Source organism: Ochotona curzoniae, unplaced genomic scaffold (genome assembly GCF_017591425.1).
Source record: "Ochotona curzoniae isolate NIBS_2020 unplaced genomic scaffold, NIBS_Ocur_1.0 scaffold_4701, whole genome shotgun sequence".
NCBI classification, from domain to species: domain Eukaryota; kingdom Metazoa; phylum Chordata; class Mammalia; order Lagomorpha; family Ochotonidae; genus Ochotona; species Ochotona curzoniae.
The window spans coordinates 80,433,938-80,458,112 of record NW_024467122.1 but is presented as its reverse complement, the minus strand read 5'-3'; the positions used below and the strand labels follow the sequence as shown (position 1 = coordinate 80,458,112).

Sequence of the window (24,175 nt, the reverse complement as noted above, 5' to 3'; positions counted from 1 at the left end):
TGGCACAAATTTCCCAAGTCATACAGTCAAGCATACATGTAAGTTAGCCAGAGGAAATCACTAATAAACTTGGCAACATTATGAACAGTGTATATAAAAATAAGTTGATAAGTATAAAACATTTTATGCATTATCTCACACAGAGTGAACGCCAAAAAATAGTGAATAATCATTGGTAATTCTAAAGGAGACTGATAAAAACTATATGTGACTAGCAGAAGAGATTTGAACACACAGCTATGAATATGGAAATGTATGTATTTAAATATGTAAAGAGGAAAAAGCACTAAGTAGAGGTATGATGAGACAGCAAACCTGAATGGTTTTACACAGACCACCTCGGAATGATGAACACACAAGTGAACGCCTCCTCTTGCTAGTGTTTCGGAAAGGTGTCCGAGGCTGGGGTTCCAGAAAAACTCAGGAATCCCTGAGAGTGCTGAAGGCGTCTTCCAGAAATTCCTCTGAATGCTCTGCCGAAGACCCTGTGCCTGTGTGTTGTATCGTGTGCAATGAGCCCAAAGCTAGAGGCAACGAGAACAGCCGCCCAGCAAAAGAACATCCCGCGTGAGGTGGGCTCAGGCAGCATGGCAGGTGTCCTGAGTGGGATGCAGGATACAACACGGGTGGGTCATGTGAAGGTACCAGGCACGAAGGGCCAGGGTCCGGCCCTACAGATGCCTGTTGGGATGGCTGCCTACCACCTGCCACCTGCCGCCTGGGTATCTGGCTCCAGCTCCTGGTCTCAGCTCCCTGCCGATGCGGACCTCGCTGGATGGCTGTGATGCTCAAGTGACGTGGGACGCCCAGGACTGAATTCTCAGCTGCTGGCCTTGCTCCGGCCTAGCCCTGACTGCTGATGGGAGCAGCCGTGCGCTCCTTCAGGAATGAGGCTAAAACTTTAAGGAGAATGCACGGGATGATTCTGTTGGTATAATGTTCAGAAGCAAACTGAACTGTCTTGTGTCAAAATGCATGTTTTCCAAAGATGGTGAACTCTGTGAGTCCCCACTTGCGGATCTGAAGAGAGTGTGGGCTCTAAGGTTCTGCCGTACAGGGCTGCCAACAGAGCCACAGAAACCAGCCGGAACAGAGAAACATCACTGAGTCAAGATTGCACTTACCAGTGCTGGAGAACTTTCTGGGGAACGACTAGAATGTCCTCTAGGTGGCAGCACTAGCAACAGAGTCGGAAGGCTCCTGTGTGGCCATGATGAAAACAGCAGGGAAGGACCAGGGCTGACACAGGCCACTGCACGGTAAGGCTTTGCAAAAACAGATCTGAGAACGTGTGTTTGGAGTGTGTCCCCTGCTCTGTGCCTGCTGTACCACAGTACATCACCTGGCCTCAGGTGACCTCACAGATGTCCTAGTCACTGCATTACTCCTATGGAAAGATACATATTTTATGAGCCAACACAAAGTTCCCAGGCAAAACGTCACCATCAGTACCTAGGAAACCTGCTTTGTAATCAACATGAAACTCTTCTTCTCACCTTGGGCCAGAAAGCCCATTGTTCTAGTGTTAGCCATGCCCCATCTGGTGAAGTAGAGCTTGGCCCTTATTCCTCCAAATAATATTCTTAAACTGTTACACAGACTTCGGGACTGTGTCAGTTTTAAAAAGAAGGGTATAGAAGTAATCCCAAATGCTGAGATTCTAGTAGCCCACGATGCTTGGTTTGGGACAGGGATATGTGTCTTGCAACAAGCAGACTTGTGGGGCTGTTCTCACTCCATTTAGAAGATGTTAATTCATGGGCCTGGTGCGGTAGCTTAGCAACAAAAGTCTTTTGCTTGAACGCGCCCGGATACCATATGGGTGCCGGTTCTAATCCCGGCAGCCCCGCTTCCCATCCAGCTCCCTGCCTGTGGCCTGGGAAAGTAGTCGAGGACGGCCCAAAGCCTTGGGACCCTGTACCCACGTGTGAGACCCGGAAGAGCTCCTGGTTCCTGGCTTCAGATTGGCTCAGGCCCAGCCACTTGGGGAGTGAATCAACGGATGAATGATCTTTTGTCTTTCCTCCTCCTCTCCGTGTAGCTGCCTTTCCAATAAAAATTTAAAAAAACAAAAAAACAAAACCCTGTGCTCTTTCCCCCAACGCAGTTAAAACAGTTGTGGGGCTTGGTTTCTTTTGGTGTTTAGGAACTTTTGACCCGGGTGGTCTGGAGTGGTACATAGTGGAGTCAGCAGGGGTTTGATTTGGTTGCTAACCTGTCTTGTGCTGATGGTGGGAGAATTTCAAACCTGGTGGGAGAATCTCAAACTCCATGGCAGTATTGAGCCTGGGGGCCGTTCTCCTTAGTGAGCGGGTAATGATCTGAGTGCTCGGTTCTTATGTAGGCTGGGACACAAACCAAGGGGCCCTGGGCCCGGAAAAGATGTCCCAGATGGAGGGACAGGAAGTGAGCGGTTGCACGCACGCGTTTCTCCCGTGGCCGCAGAAGCATTGTTCAAGGCCTTGATCAGAGTCAGGCTGTGAAACTGTAGGAGCTAAGCCCACTCGTGGGCCCGAGACACGGAAGAGCTGCAGATACAGACAGGAAAATAACAGACTGACCTTGAAATGAGACAGGAAGAAGCAAATCCAAAAATAAATCCTCTAGGAAACAGGAGTCTGGGGAATAAAACGATAAAGACAAGACAGGGCTTGAATTCATCTGAAACTGGTGTGGAAAGACGGAAAGGAAAGCAAGAAGCAGAAGTGTGGGGTGGGCTTTAGGGCACCGCCTGCCCTGACACGCTGTGTGAGGATTGGCTCAAGTCTGGCTGTCCCTGGGGCTCCTGCCATCCATGTGGGAAACTCAGAGTTGCTGGCTTTGGCCTTGCCCAGCCCCTGCTGTGAACCAGCAGATGGAAGGTCTCTTTGTTCTTCCTGCTCTCTCTGTAACTCTGTCTTTCAGATCAAGATTAGAAAAAAGCGTCAGGCAAGACAGAGGTGTGACCCAAGTGCAGAAGCAGGAGGCACCAGCAGCGTGATTTACACAGAGGCTCTAACTGTGCCCAACTGAACATTGGCCCTGAAAACCCCCACCATTTTGGAGTTGGTACCATTTTAAATATCTGCTTCCCCTAGATCTTGGCTTCCTTAAGATTCCTGTGCCCTTTAGGTTGAAATTTTGTTGTCTGCCAACCCACTTTAACTTCATAACCCTGTTCTTACCAATGGGTTGTAACCTCATGGCACCATATCCACCCTCTGACCATATCCGCCATATGACTGCCCTATCCACCAATCCCTTGTGGCCCCGTCTAGTCCTGGCCCACTGCCCAACAGTCCTAGCTACCAATCCCTCGTGGCCCGCCCACAGCCCATTCAGCAATCCCGCATAGCCCCACGATGCCGGTCTCCCCATCACAAACAGGCACGCTCCCATGTGTGTGGGACCCTTCCCCTGTCCTCCTTAGTCTTGCTCCCCGCTTGTCTCTCCTTCCCCTTAGAAACCCCTCCTGCCACCATGGCAGCAAACATCTCTCTCCTTCTTTCCTCTCTGATACTCTGCATCTTGTGTTTTGGCCTGTGGCAGCAAACTGAAAAGAGCTATTTGAAGAGAGCTAACACTGGCTCCTGCTGGAAGCCCCCAGGGGTAAGAGGGGCAGTGTAAGGAGTGGAAGGCAAGAGGGAAAGGAGTGGAAAACCAGCAGGACTCAGGAGACGTGTCTGCTGGATTCTGGTCCATCTCTCCCGAGATGGCGACGGATGCACGAGTTGCTTGCATGAGAAGGTTGGAAAGATCAACAACCCCCAAAACTGACAAGACAAGAGAAAAGCAAGAAATGGCTGCAGTTCCTGGAGGTTCTTCTCTCTGGGGATAGAAGTGGCTCCTTGGACAGGAACAGCTGTCCTTAGCTGTGATGAGCCCGTAGCCACAAATACAGAAAAGTGTGCTGAACAAGGGCGATGGGGGGGGGGGGGCGGGGCGAGGAAAATGCTTTGGCGAGACAGGAAATAGTCGGGGGAGGGGAGGAGCACCTCAGCCTGCTGTAACATGAGACAGGCTGAATTTGGAAATGAGCAAAATGTCTGAGGTGGGAGAGCCTCGGTGGTAGTGAGGATGGGTGTAGCTCAGCAGAGGACACCTCGGCAGGAAGGAGCCTTGGGCAGCCCAAGTGCTCAGTGGGAACTGCGAGGTCTCATGTCCTCGCAATAGATTGGCTTCAATATCCACCATGTGAGGAATGGGGATGGCATGGAAACGATGCTTTTAATCCGAAAGGCAGTGTAACAGAGAGAAAAACACATCTTCCATCTGCTGATTAACTGCCACGATGGTTCCAGCAACTGGGGCTGGGTCAGGAGCCAAGAATGGTCCCCCAGGTGGGTGACAGGGCCGTCACCGGCTGCCTTCCAAGGGCACATTAGCAGAGAACCAGATCAGAAACAGAGCAGCCAGGACTCAAAACAGGTGATCCGATCAGCATGTTGGCATCCCATATCACAGTGCCAGGCGCTTGGACGTTTGGAAACTTAGTGCATTTGCTCAGACGTCATGTGCTTGTTCTTGTAGCATGTAGCATTCTAACTTGTGTAAGTGCTGCCCAGACTCTGTTTTCCGTATTGTGATAAAATACACAGAACCATTTTAACTCATAATATTGTGCAGCCATGTCCTTCATTCAGGTCAACAACTCTTTTCATCTTGTAATATGAACATTCTGTATCCCTTTTAAATAAAAAATTAATTTATTGAAAAATAAGATTACCACTAAAAAAAAAAAGATTTATTTTTATTTGAAAGGCAGAGTCACATAGAGAGAGGGACACAGAGAAAGAGCTTCAACCCTCTGGTTCACTCCCCGAGTGACAGCGATAGTTAGAGCTGAGCTGATCTGAAGCCAGGAGCCAGGAACCTCTTTTGGGTTTCCAGTGTGGCTGCAGAGGCCCAAGGCTTTGGGCCATTCTCTGCTGATTTCCCAGGCCACAAGCAGGGAGCTGGATGGGAAGTGGAGCAGCCGGGACTAGAATCATTGTCTATTTTGGCTGCTGGTGCTCCAGGAAGAGGAGTAAGCTGCGAGCCACTGTGCCAGCCCCAAGATGACAATTTTTTTAAATGTTTAGGAAGGCAGGCAGGCTGAGGTTTCCCACTTGCTGATTCACTGCCTTAACGCCCGCAGTAGCTGAGGTGACCCCAAGTCTGAGCTGGGAGTGCAGTCATAGTCCCTGGGTGGCAGGTTCACTTGAACCACCATTGCTGCTTCCCAGGGTCTGCACCAGCATTCAGCTGGAGTCAAGAGTCAGAGCTCAGTGTCAAACTGGGGTTCCAATGTGGGGTTCCAGGGTGTCCTGAGCTGCTAGGCTATATGCTTACTCTGAAAAAAAAAATAAATAAAGAGGTTTCTTTGTCAATATCAGGTCGGGGAAATAGATTTATGGTGGTAGTCATATTAAACTCATTTCTGTTCAGTTCATGCATTCTGCTTTTCAACTACCAGCTGAAGGCAGAGTAAAAGAATGGGGTATCTGAAGTCCTCTTGCTTGCATGGGTGGAATGTGCTTGCATTATAGGAATTCATAGTGGAGGCTGGCGTGATGGCTTAGCAGGTATCACCAACATCCCATATGGGCATCAGTTCATGCCCTGGCTGCTCCACTTCCCATCCAGCTCCCTGCTGGTGGCCTGGGAAAGCAGCAGAGGATGGCCCAAGTCTTTGGGTCCCTGCATCCACATGGGAGACCGGGAAGAAGCTCCAGGCTCCCAGCTTTTTTGTTCAACCTAGCTTCGGCCATTGTGATGGTTTGGGAGTGAATTCACTGATAGAAGATCTCTCCTCTCTTTTTGTAACTCTTTTAAATAAAATAAATAAATATTAAAAAAAAAAAAAGAGTCAACAGTGATTGCCTTGAGACTAGGGAGCAGTGCGTGAGATGGAGTGGTGAGCACCACAGAAGTTTTCTGTCTTTTCCTATAATTTTGCTTTTGCATAAATCTTTTAAAAAATGATGCCAGTGTACCTAGACGGATGTGTCCTTGCAGAAGACAACTCAAGCACCTTCTGAAGGAGATTGGGAAAGGCCTCCCCTTGGTCCTCACCACTCCATCTCACGCACTGCTCCTTAGTCTCAAGGCAACCACTGTTGACTCTTCTAGTTATTTTTTTAATGTTAGTGATTTATTTATTTTATTTGAAAGTCAGAGAGGGAAAGACAGATCATCCATAGTCTGGTTCACTCCCCAAGTGCCTGCCACGGCTGCAGCAGGGGTCACCAGGACTTGAACCAGGTACAGATTTAAAGCTGCTGTGCCAGATGTCCACCTCTCCCGTTTTTTTTTTTTCCTTCTAGCTCTTATTTCATCTTGGTCTATCAGTAGCTTTGTGCTGACCTCATGTAGGCTTTTATCATTGGTAGTGAGCTATTTCAAATGTGTAGTAACTGAGCTATGTGCATTATCCCCTAAGTAAGTTTTCTGTTCCTTTTTTTTCTTTTAATATTGGTCAGCCACTATTGAATTGATTTCTACCATCCCTTCAAAGATCAAACGTCTTACTTCCTATTGTTGTATATCCTACTTATCTCCTGAAATCCAGTGCACATTCATGCATCTTTTTTTTTTAAGATTTATTTATTTTTATTGCAAAGTCAGATATACAGAGAGGAGGAGAGACAGAGAAGAAGATCTTCTGTCCAATGATTCACTCCCTAAGTGAGCACAACGGCCAGTGCTGCGCCGATCCAAAGCCAGGAACCTCCTCTAGGTCTCCCACGCGGGTGCAGGGTCCCATGGCTTTGGGCCGTCCTCGACTGCTTTCCCAGGTCACAAGCAGGGAGCTGGATGGGAAGCGGGGCCACTGAGACATGAACCAGTGCCCATATAGGATCCCGGTGCATGCAAGGTGAGGAGTTTAGCCGCTAGGCTACTGCACTGGGCCCTGCATTCCACTTTAAAAAAACATATTTTCACTCTATTTTATTTTCAAATATGTTCCTCCTCTAGGCACATCTCTGTGGCCCTGGGAGGCATGCTGTCACAACCAAGTATACGGACCCGTAGCCTGGGCTCAGAGCCACCACCCAGTGCTGCTCCCGCCGTGCACGTAGACCCTCCTTGTCTCAGGCATAGGAAGCACTGAAAAAGGATCTTAGAGACATTCCTTTGTTTAAGGTTCATTTCACTTATTTTTCAAGGAAGAATTATACCAAGAGGAAGACACAGATCTCCCAACTACTGGGCCATCTCTAAATGGCTGCCAGGGGTCTGGAACTGAATCCGGCCTCTCACATGGGCGGTCAGGGCACAGATGCTTGGGCCATCCTCTGCTGCTTTCCCAGGCAGATCTGCAGGGAGCTGGATTGGAGCGGAACAGCCAGGACTTGAACCTGTACTCATATAAGATGTTGGCATTCCAAGTGGTAGTTTAACTAATTAAATCATAACATTCACCTTTTAAAAATGTTTTCATTATCCATGTATTGTACTTTTGTGTAAAAAAAAAAAAAAAGGAAATAGGTGTGTTATGGCTGCAAGGCCGTTTGAGGCAACCACAGAAACTGTCACATGGTAAGCATTTTCTGAATGCAGTTATTTGGATGCGAAGAGGCCAAACTGCCAAGAAAACAATTTGCAAACACAAGCTTAGGGGTGGGCATGTGCAGTGTTGCTGCTTGGGATGCTGGCTTGCCTGGTTCCAAGTCCCAGCTACTTCGCTTCTGATGCCCCTGGGAGGCAGCAGGTAATGGATGCTGCCACGTGGACGGGGTGCCTGCGTGTGGGTCACACATCACCGAGTCCAGCAGGTGAACCCTGAGCAAGCAGTTCCCTGATAAACACCAGTGTGCTTCTGGCAGTCACTGTTCGCCCCCTGGAAGGCAAACTCACACAGGCGGACACCTTTTCTAGCGACAGCCACTTTTGTCAGTACTTGGGCACAGTGTATCTTCTCAGCTGCTCTTAAGTCCTGGTTCAGCTCCAGCAATGCTGTATGGGCCGGGTCGGGAACAACTTTCACCTGGAAAACGCTAGTGGCGAGCAGAGCTGTGAAATTAAGTGAAGATAGATGAAAAGCAAAAGCCGTGGCTCACAAGAAGGAAAAAGCATGTTCACCTTCTCCTTTTTCCCAGCTCATTCCAAAGCAGCTAAGTTGGCCTCCTGAATGAGGTCAAAATCGACCATTGAGAAATGGTCAAATGTGGACCAAGTACAGTTGTAACTTGAGCATTAATGAAATTGAGCTCTAGCGGTGGCTGGTGATACGAACCTGCAGCTCTTTGCTGACTTCAAAGGCAAAGAGACAGAGAAGTGTAGCTACCTGTCATCCGCCGGTTGTTCTTCCCCAAATTCCCACACACACAGATCCCGGCGAGGCCAGAGCCAGGAGCATGGAAATCTAGCTGGGCCCCCCTTGGAAGTGACAGGACCTCACCGGCCTGAGGTACCACCCGCTGCCTCCCAGGCCCGCACTAGCAGGGAGGCTGTGTGCAAGCAGAGCAGCCAGGCCTTGAAGCAGGTGCTCCACGGTGGGATGCAGGGGTCCCTGGGGCTGTGGCTGGGGGGGGGGGGCTTGTGAGCAGCTGCCCCCACCTCATTCTGGTTTCTAGATCCCAAACAGCAAAAAAACTCACTTGGTATAAGTGCCCTTTAACTGTGTCTGGGTACATTCTGTTACAAGGGGATTTTTTTTCATTAAAAAGAACGTGCAAGGAAAATAAGTTAACTGTCTTGAGGCAGGGAATGCCGCAGCAAAGGCTGCACTCCCCCTGCAGGGCTTCTTCCCGAAATGAAAGAAAAACAAGCAAACGTGTAAAAAGACAGGACAGTGTTTTAATCAGTCACAAATGAAAAGGGCTCTGGCCACAGTTGCATCCCACTCATAATGCTATGGGTTATACATTAAATATCCTTACTATCTATACATATGCAAAAATATAAAGTTCTATTTCATACAATAAAAGCCTTTAGAGAAACCATTGTAAAATGAGGCAGAACTTCTCAGCATTAACGTGTGAGGTGTGAAGTCCTTTGCAAGGTTCCTTTAAAGGTTGTAAAACAAAATACTAAACCTAAAAACACCGTCCTTCCTGGCAGTCCCCAACTTTAAAATGACCTAGAATAGAACAACACCGGGTGGCGCATGCGCAGGCCGGCATCGGACTGCTGGGGGGGGGGCTCTGGGGGCCGCGGGACTCCGAGTGGGGAGGTCACGCCGGTGTCCCCCCAGCACGCGGCACCACACGGGAGGAATGTGCGGGAAGGACTATTTAGAAATAAATAGCAGGTTGATTGGTTTGTGTTTATCTTCCAAAAGGCCCAAACGATCACCTACGTGGAGGGAACTGTGACAGCGTTAAGACAGAAGAGTGAACTACGACATGGGATCTGGTCACAAAAGTCAGGCTGGTAACAGGTAGAAAAGGGTCCAGCGCCGTGGCGACGGCCGCCTACAGCTCGTCGTGATAGAAGTAGTAGTCGTGGAGCTGCCGCCCGTAGTCAGTGGCCTCGCTGGTGAGGAACAAGTCCTGGTTTTCCAAAATCTCCTCCTGAGACAGCTTTTTGTCCCCGTTCAAATCCATTTCATCAATGAGATGAAGAGCCTTCAGACAGACACAAGGTGGCGAATGCAGTTAGCTAAGGTCGGTCGGTGCGACGCCCACGGGACCCACTGCCAGGCGATCTGTCAGAACCACTTGTGTGTCAAGTGCTCATTACTGTTTAAGTATCTGAGGTATGCCACGCTTCCCATTGCACCGCTCAAATCCAATTCAGGACAGCTCAAGGTTCGGCCACACTACTACAGCCCACCTGGCGCTCCCGCAGGCAAACCCTCCATTATCCCATTCTTGGCTGTGGCTCACTCGTCTGTCTCCGCCCCCGCCAACCTAGATCTGCTGGGATCTAACTCCACACATAAAGCGGTCTCGGTCCTAAACACGAACCCCTTCGTTCCTTCTTCTATCAACAGCACTAACTGGGAAATGGAGGAAGCGGTCGCAGGGCTGGGAGGGAGAACCCACCTCCTCTTGGGCAATGCCCTGGTTGTTGGGCACCACCCAGGACAGCAGCTCCTGGGGATCCAGCCTGCCATCGTGGTCCTTATCGTAGTCGTTCATGAACCTGTCCTTCTCCACGAGTATCCATTCCGGGTCTTCATTTGCAGCTTAACAGAAACAAACACACACAAGCACATTCGATAGCATCTAACAGGAAGTGTGGGGCATCCCGGCAGTGAAGCAGGTGAATTGGAGGTTTACTCCGTAAAGCCAGTCCGGAGAAACACACCAAGGTGGCTGAGAAGTCCCACGAGAAACACAAATAGGCAGTGGTTTTCACAAGTTATACAGAAGTTTAAATAATTTATAGCTTGAAGCTTCATGTTTTTCTTTTCTTTTTTTTAAAAATATTAATGAACTAGTCATTTTGTTGGGGGTGGCTTTGTGTTTTGAAATGTAGTTTTCCCAAATCTGAATTGGATGGTATTTATGTAAATCATGTGGCTATGTTAAGGTTTCCTATGATCTTTCAAAGTAATGACATGTAATTTAAAAAAAAGGCAACAAGACATATAGACAGGTACCCTCAGATGTCTGCAATGGCTTAGGGGCTGGAACTTAGGCCAGATGACCCACCTACCCGATTCATCCCTGGCCCCTCCCAGGGCCCACCTCAGCTGGGAGTTAGAATCGTGAGTGGATTGTGGGCATTCAAAGGGTGAGACCAAACTGGCTGGGTGCCAGAGGTGCAGTTTTAAAGTGATGTTCACCAGAAGTGAAACTGGTGAACCAATTCTAAGATGGCATTATATGATATTTATATGCAATAATTCTGGGGAAAAAAAGATGGCTATTGGTGGAAAGGAGAATTCTAATTTCAAACTTAGTATTTTAGGTTTTTCTCATTTATATATGAAAAGGTACAGGATTTTGCTTTAAAATGTCAACTTAAGGGCTGGCTCTGTGGTGTAGCACACTAAGCCTCCACCTAAAATGCCAGTATCCCGTATGGGCACAGGTTCAAGTCCTGGGTGCTCCACTTACAATCCAGCTCTTTACTAATGTGCTTGGGAAAGCAATGGAGGATGGCTCAAGTGCTTGGGCCCCTGCATCCATATGGGAGAGCAGGAAGAATCTCCTAGCTTTTGGCTCAGATTTTTATGGCCATTTGGAGAATGAAACAGTAGATTCCAGATTTCTCTTTTTCTGTCGCTCCTTCTCTGTGTCTCTGCCTTTCAAATAAAAAAAAATATATATATATATTTATATTTAAAAGTCAACCTTTAGTTCTTCGTTTCAATTAATTACACTTGTCTCGAAAGAAAACGTAAAGCAAGCTATGAACCCCTTTGTTGAGCCTGCCATCTCAGGGGACCCCCCTGGGAGCGGCTGCTGGTCTTATGTCCCCAGTCTGGCAGTACCCTTGGAAGCAAGACTGTCTTTCCATTTCTTTCTTGGGTCACATTTCCCCCTCCGTCTCATTCCCCACAGGCAACTTACTTGGATCTCGTCTGTAGTCACCAAGGAATTCTTCCAAACTTACAAATCCATCACCATTTTTGTCATGTTCTTCTAAAGCCTCTTCAATGACAAATTCCTGTTGTAGGTTCATTAAAAAAAAAGTCACCAACTTTGACCTCCACCACGCTGTCGGTCCTATAGCACAGCTCCTCAGAACACCTGTGTCACCTGGTTGTCCTCGCGGCTGCAGGCAAATCAAAGCCGCAGCCACCAGGTGCACTAAGCTCGCTTCAGCCTGGGGTGCCAGGGAGAAGCACCAAGCTTGCTGCTGCTGTTCCTGCCCCGTTCCTGCCCTCTTGGGGGCTCCCTCACCTCACCTGCTCTCCAAACCATCCCACTCACTGACCCAGAGTCCCTCAGGGCACATGACTGCTGGTCCTGCTCCAGGGCTGAGCCGTGCTAGTGCCCAAGACGCCTGGCTCCCTGCTGCTTCCACCAGAGCCACCCACACCTCACCCCAGCCCCAACCTCCTTGCTGTTCTTCACTCTTGCAAAGCCTTCTTTGTGGAGACCACACCCTCACCGGTATGGGGAACCTGTCCCTCTTGACTTCCATCCTCCTCCCCTGCTCTGACCTGCTAGGCCCTGTGCCAGCCACAGATCATAGCTGTATTACTTTCTCCTCCTCTTCCAGAACTATGAAGTCTAAAAGTAGAGAAACGGAAGCCTGGTTCTTACAGAGTATGTGCGAGCCTTACAACAGCCCAGCCCTGGGCTGTCTCAGCTGCCTTAACCCAGCTCACAGCCAAAAGCCTCCACTGCCACTCTGCCATTCTTCAACCCTGCCCTAGCCACGTCCTCCACACACTGCACCAGCGATGACCCTCCCCTTGAGTGACCTCTTAGCCTGCTCTGCCATGCTTCTTTGGGAATGAATGCTTACTGTCCTCCGGGGCCTAGCCCCAATCCATTCCCTGGTCCAGCTTCTCCTTCCCTTTAGCCCAGCAGCCTGTTCACAGGCCCAAGACCTTTTACCAACCTCCCAGCCCTCATGTGGAGCCCCTGGCATCCCTGCCCCAGCACCTCACAATTTGAATTCTAGCAGCCCAGCAGTTTCCAACTCTAGATTCCAATGCAGGGGGTCGCCTACATCTGCATGAAGGCATGAGTTATATATTTTTTAAATCAACTCTTGCAGGTTTCACACACAAAAATCAGGGTATCCTAACCTAGGAACCCAAAGACTACTAGAGGGAAGAAATGACAATGTCCTGAAGTTATCATTCGGTATTTTTCCTGGGCAGAGCCTGTGGTTTGTATTGTGTCCTTGGAGAGTCTTTGATCCAATAAGAGAAGTGCTGACCAGCCAGCATGACTCGTGTGACCTGGGGCAACCTCACGGATGCCAGGATAGGCTCTTCACATTCCTCCAATCCGAAGGCGAGTTACAGAGTGGATCCTGTGCCCTTACTTTGTCCTGCATTAATTATACCCCTACCAGGGGAGGCAAGGTGGACAGGAATTAATGAAGTGCCTTGATTGGGACACCACTTCATGGTCACACATGTCCAATACAGACAAGGCATGACCACAGAGGGCCCTGCCTTTAAGGAACTACTGCTCTGCAGGCCTCACAGTCCCCTCCAGCTTTTGTTTCAAATAACCTTGGGGACACGCTGGCGATCTTCCATGTACCTGCTTCACTCCTTTGCTGTGTCATGTGACACTGGGCCTACGTTCTGGGGCTTTCACTGGTCATTCCTGTCTTCCCAGCCTCAACTGTAGCCTACTGTCCTGAGAACTGAGGTCCAGCATCCTGCCCCTGCCATTCTCATGCTTGGTGACCTTGTCCTCACCTCACCAGGGTGCATCCAGCATGGCCAGCACTTGCAGGACCTTGCCCCTGAGCGGTGGGGGGGAATCTACTCACAGCCGTGTTAGCCTGGCAGCACAAGTACAACAGCCACAGAGCTGGGCGGCTGTGCCCCTGACCGACAGCAGGGAGAAGCCAACGATCTCTAACGCAGTCAGCTTCACCTTTTCTCCGCACCAGGAGGCTCTCTGCTCCCTCCAGGAAGCCTCTCTCATGCCACCGGGGGCCTCAGCCAGCACACCAGAGCTGAGTAAGGCGCTGGTACCCCTGTCAAGTCTAAAGGGACTCTATGTATGCCTGCAAGTGGTGGAACTACTCATCCAGCTCAGGAGCTGGACCTTCCCCAGGGCGTTCAGAAAAGACTCATATGATCGCTTCCCAGGTCAAGCACTGTCACAGGGTGTTGTAAGCCAAACCAAATGGGGTGGTGACCAGCCCTCTCAGCTACAAAGGGGTGAGGCCCACGTGGTCATGTGGTCATGAACACCAACAGCCAGAACCAACAGCTACTCACACGTGGCACGGAGGGGCCTGCCTGCACCCACCACTGAACCCCTCTCCCTGTCCTCAAGTTCGCAGTAGCCCCGTTTCTTCCTGAACTTCCACACACCCTGCAAGCAGCTTCCATAGTTTCAGTTGCTCAGCAATTCTCATTTTAATGACTTAGAAAAGCTGTTCCTCCTTACCATCATATAATCCACTTCTTCAGGATGTTCAAAAGCAATGAACTCTTCCAGACTCAAACCCGGGTTCGAATCCTGGTTGGCCTTCTCAAATCGCTTCTTATCCTTTAAATGAAGCTTCGAAAAATTACAAAGTTTTGGATACGTGTAAGGTCTCTTCGGGACCACAACATCACTGAACATACTTTGAAAAATACAAACTATGCAACCCAAAGTACATCCTCACATATCATCTGGCTTATCTTGATCCATCTGAAGGTAAGCTGTATAACTATGACGGCCTTTTGGAAAATTCACTGAAAACGTGTATTATGAAACAAGTGTATGCGGGTTTGAAAACTGGATTAAAAAAGCACATATTTACACAAACACACACAGAGGGAAAGAGAGAAAACTCTCCTCTGTCGGTTCACTTCCCAGGTTTCCCGCCAGCCAGGCGCTGAGAGCTCAATCTGGTCTCTCCTCCATGCGACAGGGACCCAACTGCCTGAGCCATCACCTGCTGCGGATCAAGAGCTACGTCAGCGGGAGCAGGACCAGAACCCAGGCCCTGGGATGCAGGTGTGGCAGGCGGCCTCTCAGCCACAACGCCCAGCATCTGCTCCTGCACTAACCTCTGGATCCCACCCGGCCACAAGCTTTCTCAACCGCCCTCGTAGTGGCATTTATGAGGGGCAATGGAAGGACATGAGAGTTCTGGAGTCAGACCTAGTGGGAGCAGGGTCACTACCCACCCAGCTGTGGCACCCGCGGAAAACAGCATCACCTTTCTGGTCTCTTCATCTATACAACCAGGATTTTTTTTTTAAATCTCCATTAAGCAACTGGCATAAGAATCTGTATCATAGTAAGTAGCCACCGGAAGTACTAACTAAATGTTATGTTGGGTCTCCTGCTATGAATAGCTACATGTGTTGATGCTGCTAATTTTTGTAAGTGCAGAAAAGCCCACCAAAAGCTGGCATGGGTCCCCTTCAGAGGCTGCATCAACATGCACCCTTTGGTACTTTCTCTCCCCTAACCCCCTTTTCCCTGCATGCTTGGATGGTTAAACAGTTCGGCAGCTATGAGGGACAAGGCTGCTTTTTGAGGAACTTTCTGGGAGGAGCCTCAGAAGCTCAGGGGTGCACACTGCTCCCCCTGACTCATTCCTCACCTACGTATTTCAGGGAATGGTTTTCCTTGCCATGGGCTGCTATGTAGAAAACCAGTATGGTTTTTAAAAATGACAGGTTCAAATATTTTAGCAGCTTTTGGTGTGTGTGTTGCGCTGTTAATGCAAGAGGCTCTGCTTGGCTCTTTAGAATAGCAGGGATTGGGGTAGCAGACACTTGCATGGACATAAGACGGGCCCCCCTGAGGACCCCTGGCTGGGACAGGGCAGGTCACCTCTCCCCAAAGAACGCGCCTTCTCTGCAGGCATGCTGCAGGGGCCCCTAGGTCACAACGAATAACCTCCATTTTCTCCATTAGTGTTCAGGTTGGACCTGGGGAGAAATACATAAACAAGATTCAGAGGGACATGGCTGGGGTGGTCGGGTTCTTCTGGAATCTACCACTGCCCGCAAGGTCCAGTGCTTAGATTTTCTTATGAAAGAACCCTTCAGTGTGGAGCAGCGCGGTCCACCTCTCGGCACAGGGAGCCAAGCGTGGCCAACTTCTGTGGAGAGAAAGGATCTCTTTTACAAGCTGAGATTTGAAAAAAAAATAAGAAGGTGGTAGTTTACCTTGGTTCACATTTCAAGGTCATTTGAAAAACACAATGGAAGAGATGTTCATTTTAAATTATAGTAGCCAGGGTATTGACTGTTTTGTTGTTTTTTCCCCCAAGATAGACATTTCAAAAATAGTAATCAAGATTTTTTTTTTTTAAATCTTAACATGTTGAGTTAGAAAAAAAATAATCTTGTATTTTAGCAGAGGTGAATGTGCTATGGATGACAAGAAACAAGAACCCTCATCAGTCATTTAGTTTTATATTGTGACACAAACTTCTGTGGAACAGAACTGCCACCTTTCGGGAGACTCAAGATGTCACATAAGGAAATACGTAATTGAACAGCACAATGAAAGTCTGGGTCTGAAAAGATCCCGAGCAGCCATAGGCAAGAGTGTATCCAACACCAATCAATCAATCCTGCTTCCACACGTGCATTCAGTGACTGACTGGCTTCAGGAGGGAAACCCACCTGCTGCCAGGTAGGCCCCCCAACGTTCATGACCCTGCTGCAAAGGCCATGGTGCCTCCAAGAGATGCACTCACAGGCATTTCATAGTCTGAAGCTGTCGGCACAGTACCCCGGGTGGCCTCCAGTCTCATTTCATCAAAATGAACTGATATACAGGGATCTGGAACACACCCTAGTTCCCACCCTCCCAATTCCCCAAGGACAGCAGAAGCCCCGTTAGTGGAGCCACCACCATCCCTGCTCCCTCCCAGGGTCTGCATGAGCAGGAAGCTGGGGTCAGGAGCCGAGGATGGAACCCAGGTACTTCACTGTGTGATGAAGGCATCTTCCCCGCTGAGTTTGGGTTTTCAGCAGATGTCCATAGAGAATGCTTCCTTTTCTTCACACAATGACTACTGCTGTACTTATTACATAACATGTAATCTGTAATTCTGAGACTGATGAACTCCTCATCCTTTTTTATTTTGAAGAACAACGCCGATTGTTTCAGAGTTAATCTGTATTCCCCACATATCAATTCTTAGGTTATACTATGCATTTAATTTAATTAAAAAATAAATATAACCGGGCCCGGCGCGGTGGCGCAAGTGGTTAAAGGTCCTCGCCTTGCACCCCCGGGATCCCATATGGGCGCCGGTTCTAATCCCGGCAGCCCCGCTTCCCTTCCAGCTCCCTGCCTGTGGCCTGGGAAAGCAGTCGAGGACGGCCCAAAGCTTTGTGACCCTGCACCCGCGTGGGAGACCCGGAAGAGGCTCCTGGCTTCGGATCGGCATAGTATCGGCCATTGCGCTCACTTGGGGAGTGAATCATCGGACGGAAGATCTTCCTCTCTGTCTCTCCTCTCTGTATATCCGCCTTTCCAATGAAAAAAATAATAAAAATAAATCTTTAAAAAAAAAAAATAAATAAATAAATATAACCACAACTGCATGGAGATAAGGGACATGCTCCTGGGGTGTCACATCATATCCCAGAGGGCTCCAGCCGAGGACGCTCTATCAAGTCCTTTACGTGATAACTTCATCTAATTCGTTCTCAAAAAGTAGAGTCTTGGAGCCCACACTCAGCCTACAAGGGTGCCTGGGTTCGAGCCTCAGCTCTGGTTTCAGCTTTGCACCCTGGGGCGGGGCAGTGACAGTTCCAGGAACTGGGCTCCGGCCCCTGATGTGGGGAGACTTGGATCCCTGTGTGGGTTGCAGTCTGGCCCTGGCTGCGGCAGGTGGCTAGGGCACTGCCCCAGTGACACATCTCTGAAAAGGAGGGCTTCTCACACATAGAGTAAGGAATTCAAACCTTTTCTTGCCAATACCATCATCTGTTCTATCATCTTCCCCAAACACAGACACATGCTTCTTTCTGGATGGCACAATGGTTACGTAAGTTCTTGGGTGAAAAAAAAAAATCAAATTCCAGGAATATGAATGCCTGGAAAGGCAGCAGCAGATGGCCCAAGTATCTGGTGTCTAGCTTGGCCTGGCACAGACCTGGCTGCTGCTGCCATACATGGAGGGAATTAGAAGGAGGAGCTTTGTCACACTTTCTCAGATGAATAAATAAGCAAATCTTTTTTTTTTAAAAAAAAAAAGATGATGATTTGAGAGGCAGAGAGACACAGTGATCTCCCCCCACAGTCTTACTCCCCAGGTGCCCACAGGAGACCAGGACCAAAGCCAGGAGCTCAGGTCAGGTCTCCAGCTCCCCAGACAGCAATGGTGAGGACGTTACTTGAAGGAGAGAGAGAGAGAGAGAGAGAGAGACACACACACACACACACACACACACACACACACAGCTTTCGCTCATCTCCCCCAGACAGCAATGGTGAGGGCGGACCCTTGGCTATAGCCAGGAGCCAGCAGGCAATCCAGGTCTCTCCTTCGTGGGTGGCAGGACTTCAACAACCTGCTGAGCCATCACCTCCCAGGGACTGCCACAGCAGGAAGCTGGGACTATGGACTTCTTTTTTTGGGGGGGGAGCGGGGGACATCCTTTTATGCCTTGCTTCTACTTAATCTTGAGTAGAAATACAACAAGGTTTAAGTTAGTCGTGGCCTATAAAACACAAGAGGACAATGTGATTCTAAAATAGATAAGAAGTGCAATGAAAAATTGTAACAAAAATTAAGAAGCCTTGGGCCTGGCCCAGTAGCCTAGCAGCTGAAGTCCTCACCATGTACACTCTGGGATCCTATATGGGTGCCGGTTCATGTCCTGGCTGCTTTACTTCCCTTCCAGCTTCCTGCTTGTGGCCTAGGAAAGCAGTCGAGGACAGCCCAAAGCCTGGGGACTCTGCACCCATGTGGAAGACACGTTAGAAGCTCCTGGCTCCTGGCTTCGAATCAATGGACAAAAGACCTTCCTTTCTCTCCTCCTCTCTGTATATCTGCCTTTCCAATAAAAATAAATAAATATTAACAATAAAGGAAATTAGGAAGCTGCATGGGATGCAAACAACCCATAGCAGAGTACGCGGGTTCAGGTTTCAGCTCTGCTCACGGTTCTAGCTTCCTGCTGATGCATGGTCCAAGCAGCAGCAGGGGATAGCTGAAGTACAAGCATTCCTACGAGCTACACAGGAGATTGAATTCCAGGACTCCAATTGGATGGCACAATGAGTTCTGAGATTCATGGATTGAATTCTGGGCTCCTGGCTTCAGCCTAGCCAAGTCTCAACTGTTATGGGCATTGGGGGAGAGAACCAGCCAACCAAAGATCCCTCTGTCTGGAGCTCGGGCTGTGGCACAGCTCAGCACACTGCTGCTTGTGGTGCCAGCATTCCATATGGGTGCTGGTTCAAGTTCCAGCTACTCTGCTTCCCCCTCTGCTAATGTGCCTGGGGAAGCAGTGAAAGATGGCTCAAATGCTTGGGCCCCTGCACCCCCATGGGAGACTTGGAAGAAGCTCCTGGCTTTGGCTCAGCCTAGCCTGAGCCATTGCAGTCATCTGAGGAGTGAACCAGTGGACAGAAGATTCTCTCCCTACTTCTCTCTGCAGCTCTGCCTTTCAAGTAAATAAAAAAAAATTTTTTTTGTAGCATCTCTGTGTCTTCGCTATAAATAAAAAATACACTTAACAAATATTTTCAGAAAAAAAATTCCTTAAAATCATCTTTGAAGAATTCAACAATTACCTGAAAAAGCAACTCTGTAGGCTTACAGTGATATGTATTGCTATGCTTATGTTTAACAGTCTTGATTCCTAACCAAAACTTGTCTTCCTCAGCTCTGCTTGATGAAGACGGCTTTAACCCAGGGGAACGCTTAGTAATTACTGAATATTTTTAAATAAGTCCCTTAGGTGATCAGCCTCTTATAGAAAACTGTATTAAATGGCTCAAAAAAATTAAGAGAATTATCATGACTCAACAATCCCACCTGTGAGTATATGCCCCAGGGAATTAAAAGCAGGCGAAGGGACAGGCACATCCCACGTTCACAGCAGCAGCATTTGAAAAGCTGAACAAGCGGCACCAGGTATTCCTTGCCAGCTTAACAAATAGAACATGTGGTAGACACACAGGATAGGATTTGGCCTTTTTTCGGAATGTTCTTCTTCCTATTTAGTTAGGAAATTCTGACATGTGCAACCATATGGATGTATCTTGAGGACATTATGCTGCATGAAGTACGGCTGCCACCTGCCATGCCAGCATCCTATATGGGAACTGGTTTGTGCCCTGGTTGTTCCACTTCCTATCCAGTTCCCTGCTAACGGTATGGGAAAAGCAGTGGAAGATGGCCCAGGCACTGCTTCCTAGAGGGAGACCTGGGAGAAGCTCCTGGCTAAGGCTTGGCTCAGTCCTGGCTGTCGCGGTCATCCGGGCAGTGGACCAGCAGATGGACGAGCAGAGCATGATTGCTGTCTGTCTCTCCTTCTCTCTCAGTAGCTTTGACTTTCAAATGAATAAATACATATTTTTTAAAAAGTTACCTTAGCAAATGTGTTATGATTTACCACTAGTGAAAATATTTCAAGACCTTCTTTTATATAAAACTACACGCTTCACCATAGGAATGGAGGATAGTCTTACAGGAAATACAAAATTGACTGTCTGATGAGGTAAAAAACAAAATTAAACACTGGGATACATACTTAAACTCTACAGACAAAACCCAACAAAAAACCCTCAAATCCTGCTGGAAATGAGGACGAATAAATGAAGCAGCTCTGTGAGGATAACCTGGATAATCCAAAAATGAGTGCTACGCATGCCTATGGAAAGCAAACCGGAAATGGACGTGGCTGCCTGCAGGGCGCGGGCGGGCAAGGGGCAGGGGCACCACCCCGCATGGGAGCTGCCCCCGCCTGCTCACCTGTCTGAAGGACTCCTCCTCCGCGTCGTCCAGCACCGTGTTCTCGTCGAAGTCGATGACCCGGTCGTACATCTGGATGTTGTACTCGTCCCAGCCCACGCTGCCGTCGCTGTTCTTGTCGTACTCCACAAACTGCTGCTTGGCTTCCTGCATGGCGTAATGCTTGAAGGACATCTGGATCCACGAGCTGAGCTCACCTGAGGGGATTTCCCACGCCCCACGTGAGTTCTGAGCCCCGAAGAGGGGATTTCTAAGCCCTCTCTAGGTATATGCAAATACCGTGGAAAGCTGCTGGCCAGGAGGGCTGGCTGAATCAAGTGTACCAACACACTGACTGATCTAAAGGGAACTCCTCGCGTGCAGGTGGGCGTGCCTGTTTATCTTCTTCCCTGACCACAAACCAAATGCCTAGAAAGTGCCTGGGGCACCGAACACTTGTTCAATGAATTCTCAATTTTGTTTCCTGTCATATTATCTAAAAAAATAGCATATAATCTTTGCTAACTACCAGAGTTCTCTCAGGAAGCACAGTATGTGAATAGCTGTCTATTTACAAGGACAGTTCAAAGCTTGCAGACAGTGGAATTAAGTTTATTTTGGTGTAAAAACGTTGGAAAATTTTAAAGTATGCAGGTCTTCAAAAAGTTCAGGGGAAAATGTAGATCATGAGAAACCACGGTGTTTAATTTTTTTTTTTCTCTTTGGCACCAAAATCAAGTCTATCTTTTAACTCTTCTCAGGAGCTTTTGAACTTCTTCAATAGCGGCTTTGCATTTGTGAAAAACCGTTACTTTCCTTCAAGATGTGTTTTACATGAGTTGAATCAAAGTTATAGCACGGAAATAACCAATGGTAATTAGATGTGAGCTAAATTATGAAAAAGCATTCAAGCGACTCAAGTTTGAGAAATACTGTTCCAGGCTGCTTCCTTTCTACATGTCATAAAATAGCTGCAGGAAGCGTTAATACAGTTTATGGGTAACAATTCTGATTTATGTCCTGGTTGCAAGAGCTGCCCATCTAAACCTGGTAACTGGAGATACAGGAGAAAAATTTCTCAGTCTCCAATGTTCACTTCTTTTAAAAAATCAGGTTCACAGGGATATTTACTACAGAGTTTTAGGGCAAAACGAGGAAGAGGGGAAGAATGCAACGATTCAAGAAGATACCATGGACGTAGCGCTGGATCTAAAGCAATGCACTCTGGTTTAAAGAGTGTCACTCTTCTGTTGGCTTGGAGAGGTTAGCTGAACAGTTCATTCCTCTGCATCAAACCCTCTGCCTATGCTGTGTCTTATCTTCTTCTTATCACCGTTTCCAGCTCAGGAGACAGGGGCTGAGGAAGTGTGAAGCTGCCCACGCCTGCAGGCAGCACTGACTAGAGTCAGACCGCAGGTGGCTGCACAGCTGACCCCTAGGACTGAGTGAGGCTCCTAACAACCTGAGGCCAGTTCTGGCCTCCAAGTGCAAACCCGCCAGAATCCTCCAGAGGGTCAGCAGGGAGGGTGAGAGCTTCCCACAGGCAGAGATTCTCACAGGGTCCATCGTGGTAGCCTACTGGCTAAATCCTTGTCCTGCACACCGAAGATTCCATATGGGCGCCGGTTCTAATCCTGACTGCTCCACTTCCCATCCAGCTCCCTGTTGTGGCCTGGGAAAGCAGTCAAGGACGTCCCAAAGCTTTGGGACCCTGCACACGCATGGGAGACCTAGAAGAAGCTCCTGACTCCTGGCTTTGGGCTGACTCAGCACTGACTGTTACAGCCACCTGGGGGTGAACCAGCAGACAGATCTATCTCTCTGTAAATCTGCCTTTCCAATAAAAATAAATAGATCTTTAAAAAAAAAAGTCAATCTCGAGGACAATGAGAACCCAAAGGGTTTGTCCCTGCTGTTATAGGATCAAAGCCTTGATACGCCTGAGGGCCCAGACACAGGAACAGGTCATTGGTTAAACCACCCAGCGGGCAGTTCTTCCTGACCACCTCATTCCTTGGGGGCTGGGAAGTGATGATCTGAGAGTCACAGGCTGCCCTGCCCCCTCACACCAACAGCTGTGTGGTCCCCCTGAAGAGCCAACCGGAAGCCTGGTAGGATTCCCTCACATGCAAGCACGCGGGAGACAGCTGCACGGTGAGTTAGAATACTCTTGGAGTGGTCTGTGCATCTCGCCTCTGACTAGAGCCAGAGACTGAACAGTCAAGAAGTAGACTCCGAGAATCTACCCAGGAGCAGCAGGAGAGTCTTCTGCTTTTGAACTGAAGCATATGACAACGTGAAGGGCGACCCACATGGACGCAGTCCTGGCTGGACCAGTTATGTGAAAGAACCACCCACCACTCTGGGCTTTAGTCTCCACGCCTGGCCTAACTCCTCAGCAAACACAGGTGGACCCCACGAATCTAAGGCCCCTTTCCCCCTCCCCTCACATTTAAATAAAACAAACTTCACAAGCAACAGGTCCTTCAGGACTTTGCTTATACGAAGTAGCTAATTCGTTAAACTTCAAGTGTATATATGGGGGGGGTACTTCTCCAAAATGAATCCCAGGTATATGGTGAGGGGGCCTGGGCACGCCCCCCCAGGTAGGGGGCTCCCCATTCCTGTCAAGTGCCCAGCCCCTCTCCCGCTGGCAGGTCCACACTCCCACCACCAGCCCACTTCCCACCTCCACCCTCATTCAAGGTGGTCCTTACTTTCCGTGAGAAACCCATCTGAGTCCGAGTCAATTTTTTTGATGATGGTTCGCAGCCTCTTCTGCTGCTCTTCGTGGTCTAGTTTTACATATTCATCCACTTCTTCCTTCGGGTTGGGGTTGGGGGGAGGGAAGCGATCAGAAAGAGGGGAAGGCCCAGAATTACTAATCAATGAGATGAGGTAACTGCAAGAAAAAAAAAAAAAACCTGCACGACCGGAGACCCCTCCCTGGGCTGAGATTCTCGGGGTGACCCACACACCTGCTCGCCGAGGCCCCCCTTGCAGACCCTCGGTGCCGGGGGAGAGGGGAAAAGGGGGTATCAGAGGGGGAGAGGACATCCAGCCCCTCTGATGGCTTCGGAGACCTCCCCCCACCGCCCGACCCCCATTGTCAGGCCGTCCCAGCCAGGCCTCGGGCCGGCCGCCCCTCTTTGTCCCGGGACAAAGCCCGCGACCGCGGCGCTGAGTGGCCGGGCCCGCCTGGCCTCGGGGCCTCGGCCGCCTCACCTGGCCGCCCAGCAGCGCTTCGCGGTCGTAGTCGGCGCGGTGCTCGCCCTGCGGGTAGTGCAGCTCCTCCGTGTCGCCCGCGCCCGCCGCCGCCACGCACAACAGAAGCAGCCCCAGCGCCGCGGGCCTCCGGTTCAGTTGCATGGCGCGGGCCCGCGGAGGAGGCGAGAGCCGCGGGGAGGGAGCCGGGGCTGCCGAGGGGAGAGCTGGGGGCAGCTGCTGACCGGCGGCCCTGGGGTCGGGGACGGGGCCGGGGAGCGGTCAGGCGCGCTGCGGAGGGAACTCCACCAACCCCCAAAGAACCGACCCACGGGCGACGACTGCGCTGCGGAGGCCGCGGCGGTTATATGGCCGCGGCGCAGGGGCGGGGCGCCAGCACGAAGCGCTGATTGGACGGCGCGGCGCTGGAGGGGGCGTGTCCACGCCTGGGGCAAGTCCCGGCCCTCCCATGAGCGCCAGAGGCAACCTGGCACCCGACGTGGGCAGGGCTCCCGGGCGGCCTCCTGCTGCCCGCGGCTGAACCTCG

At 49.6% G+C, this 24,175-nt stretch overlaps 1 protein-coding gene across 2 annotated transcripts; it reads right to left on the bottom strand.

Moving 5' to 3' along the window:
- Positions 1-8,740: 8,740 nt before the first annotated feature.
- Positions 8,741-23,921, bottom strand: RCN2 (reticulocalbin 2). 2 transcript variants are annotated; one of them, XM_040969399.1, is made up of 7 exons: positions 23,650-23,921; positions 23,142-23,247; positions 20,446-20,642; positions 13,947-14,048; positions 11,427-11,523; positions 9,951-10,093; positions 8,741-9,530 (listed from the first exon to the last, which is right to left on the bottom strand). In XM_040969399.1, exons 1-7 carry the CDS (start codon positions 23,791-23,793, stop codon positions 9,378-9,380), a joined length of 942 nt encoding a protein of 313 aa, XP_040825333.1. In that variant the 5' UTR covers positions 23,794-23,921; the 3' UTR covers positions 8,741-9,377. The 2 variants fall into 2 exon arrangements, with proteins under 2 accessions (XP_040825333.1, XP_040825332.1); XM_040969398.1 differs by having other exon boundaries at positions 13,947-14,060; positions 23,650-23,920.
- Between the last annotated feature and the right edge of the window lie 254 nt (positions 23,922-24,175).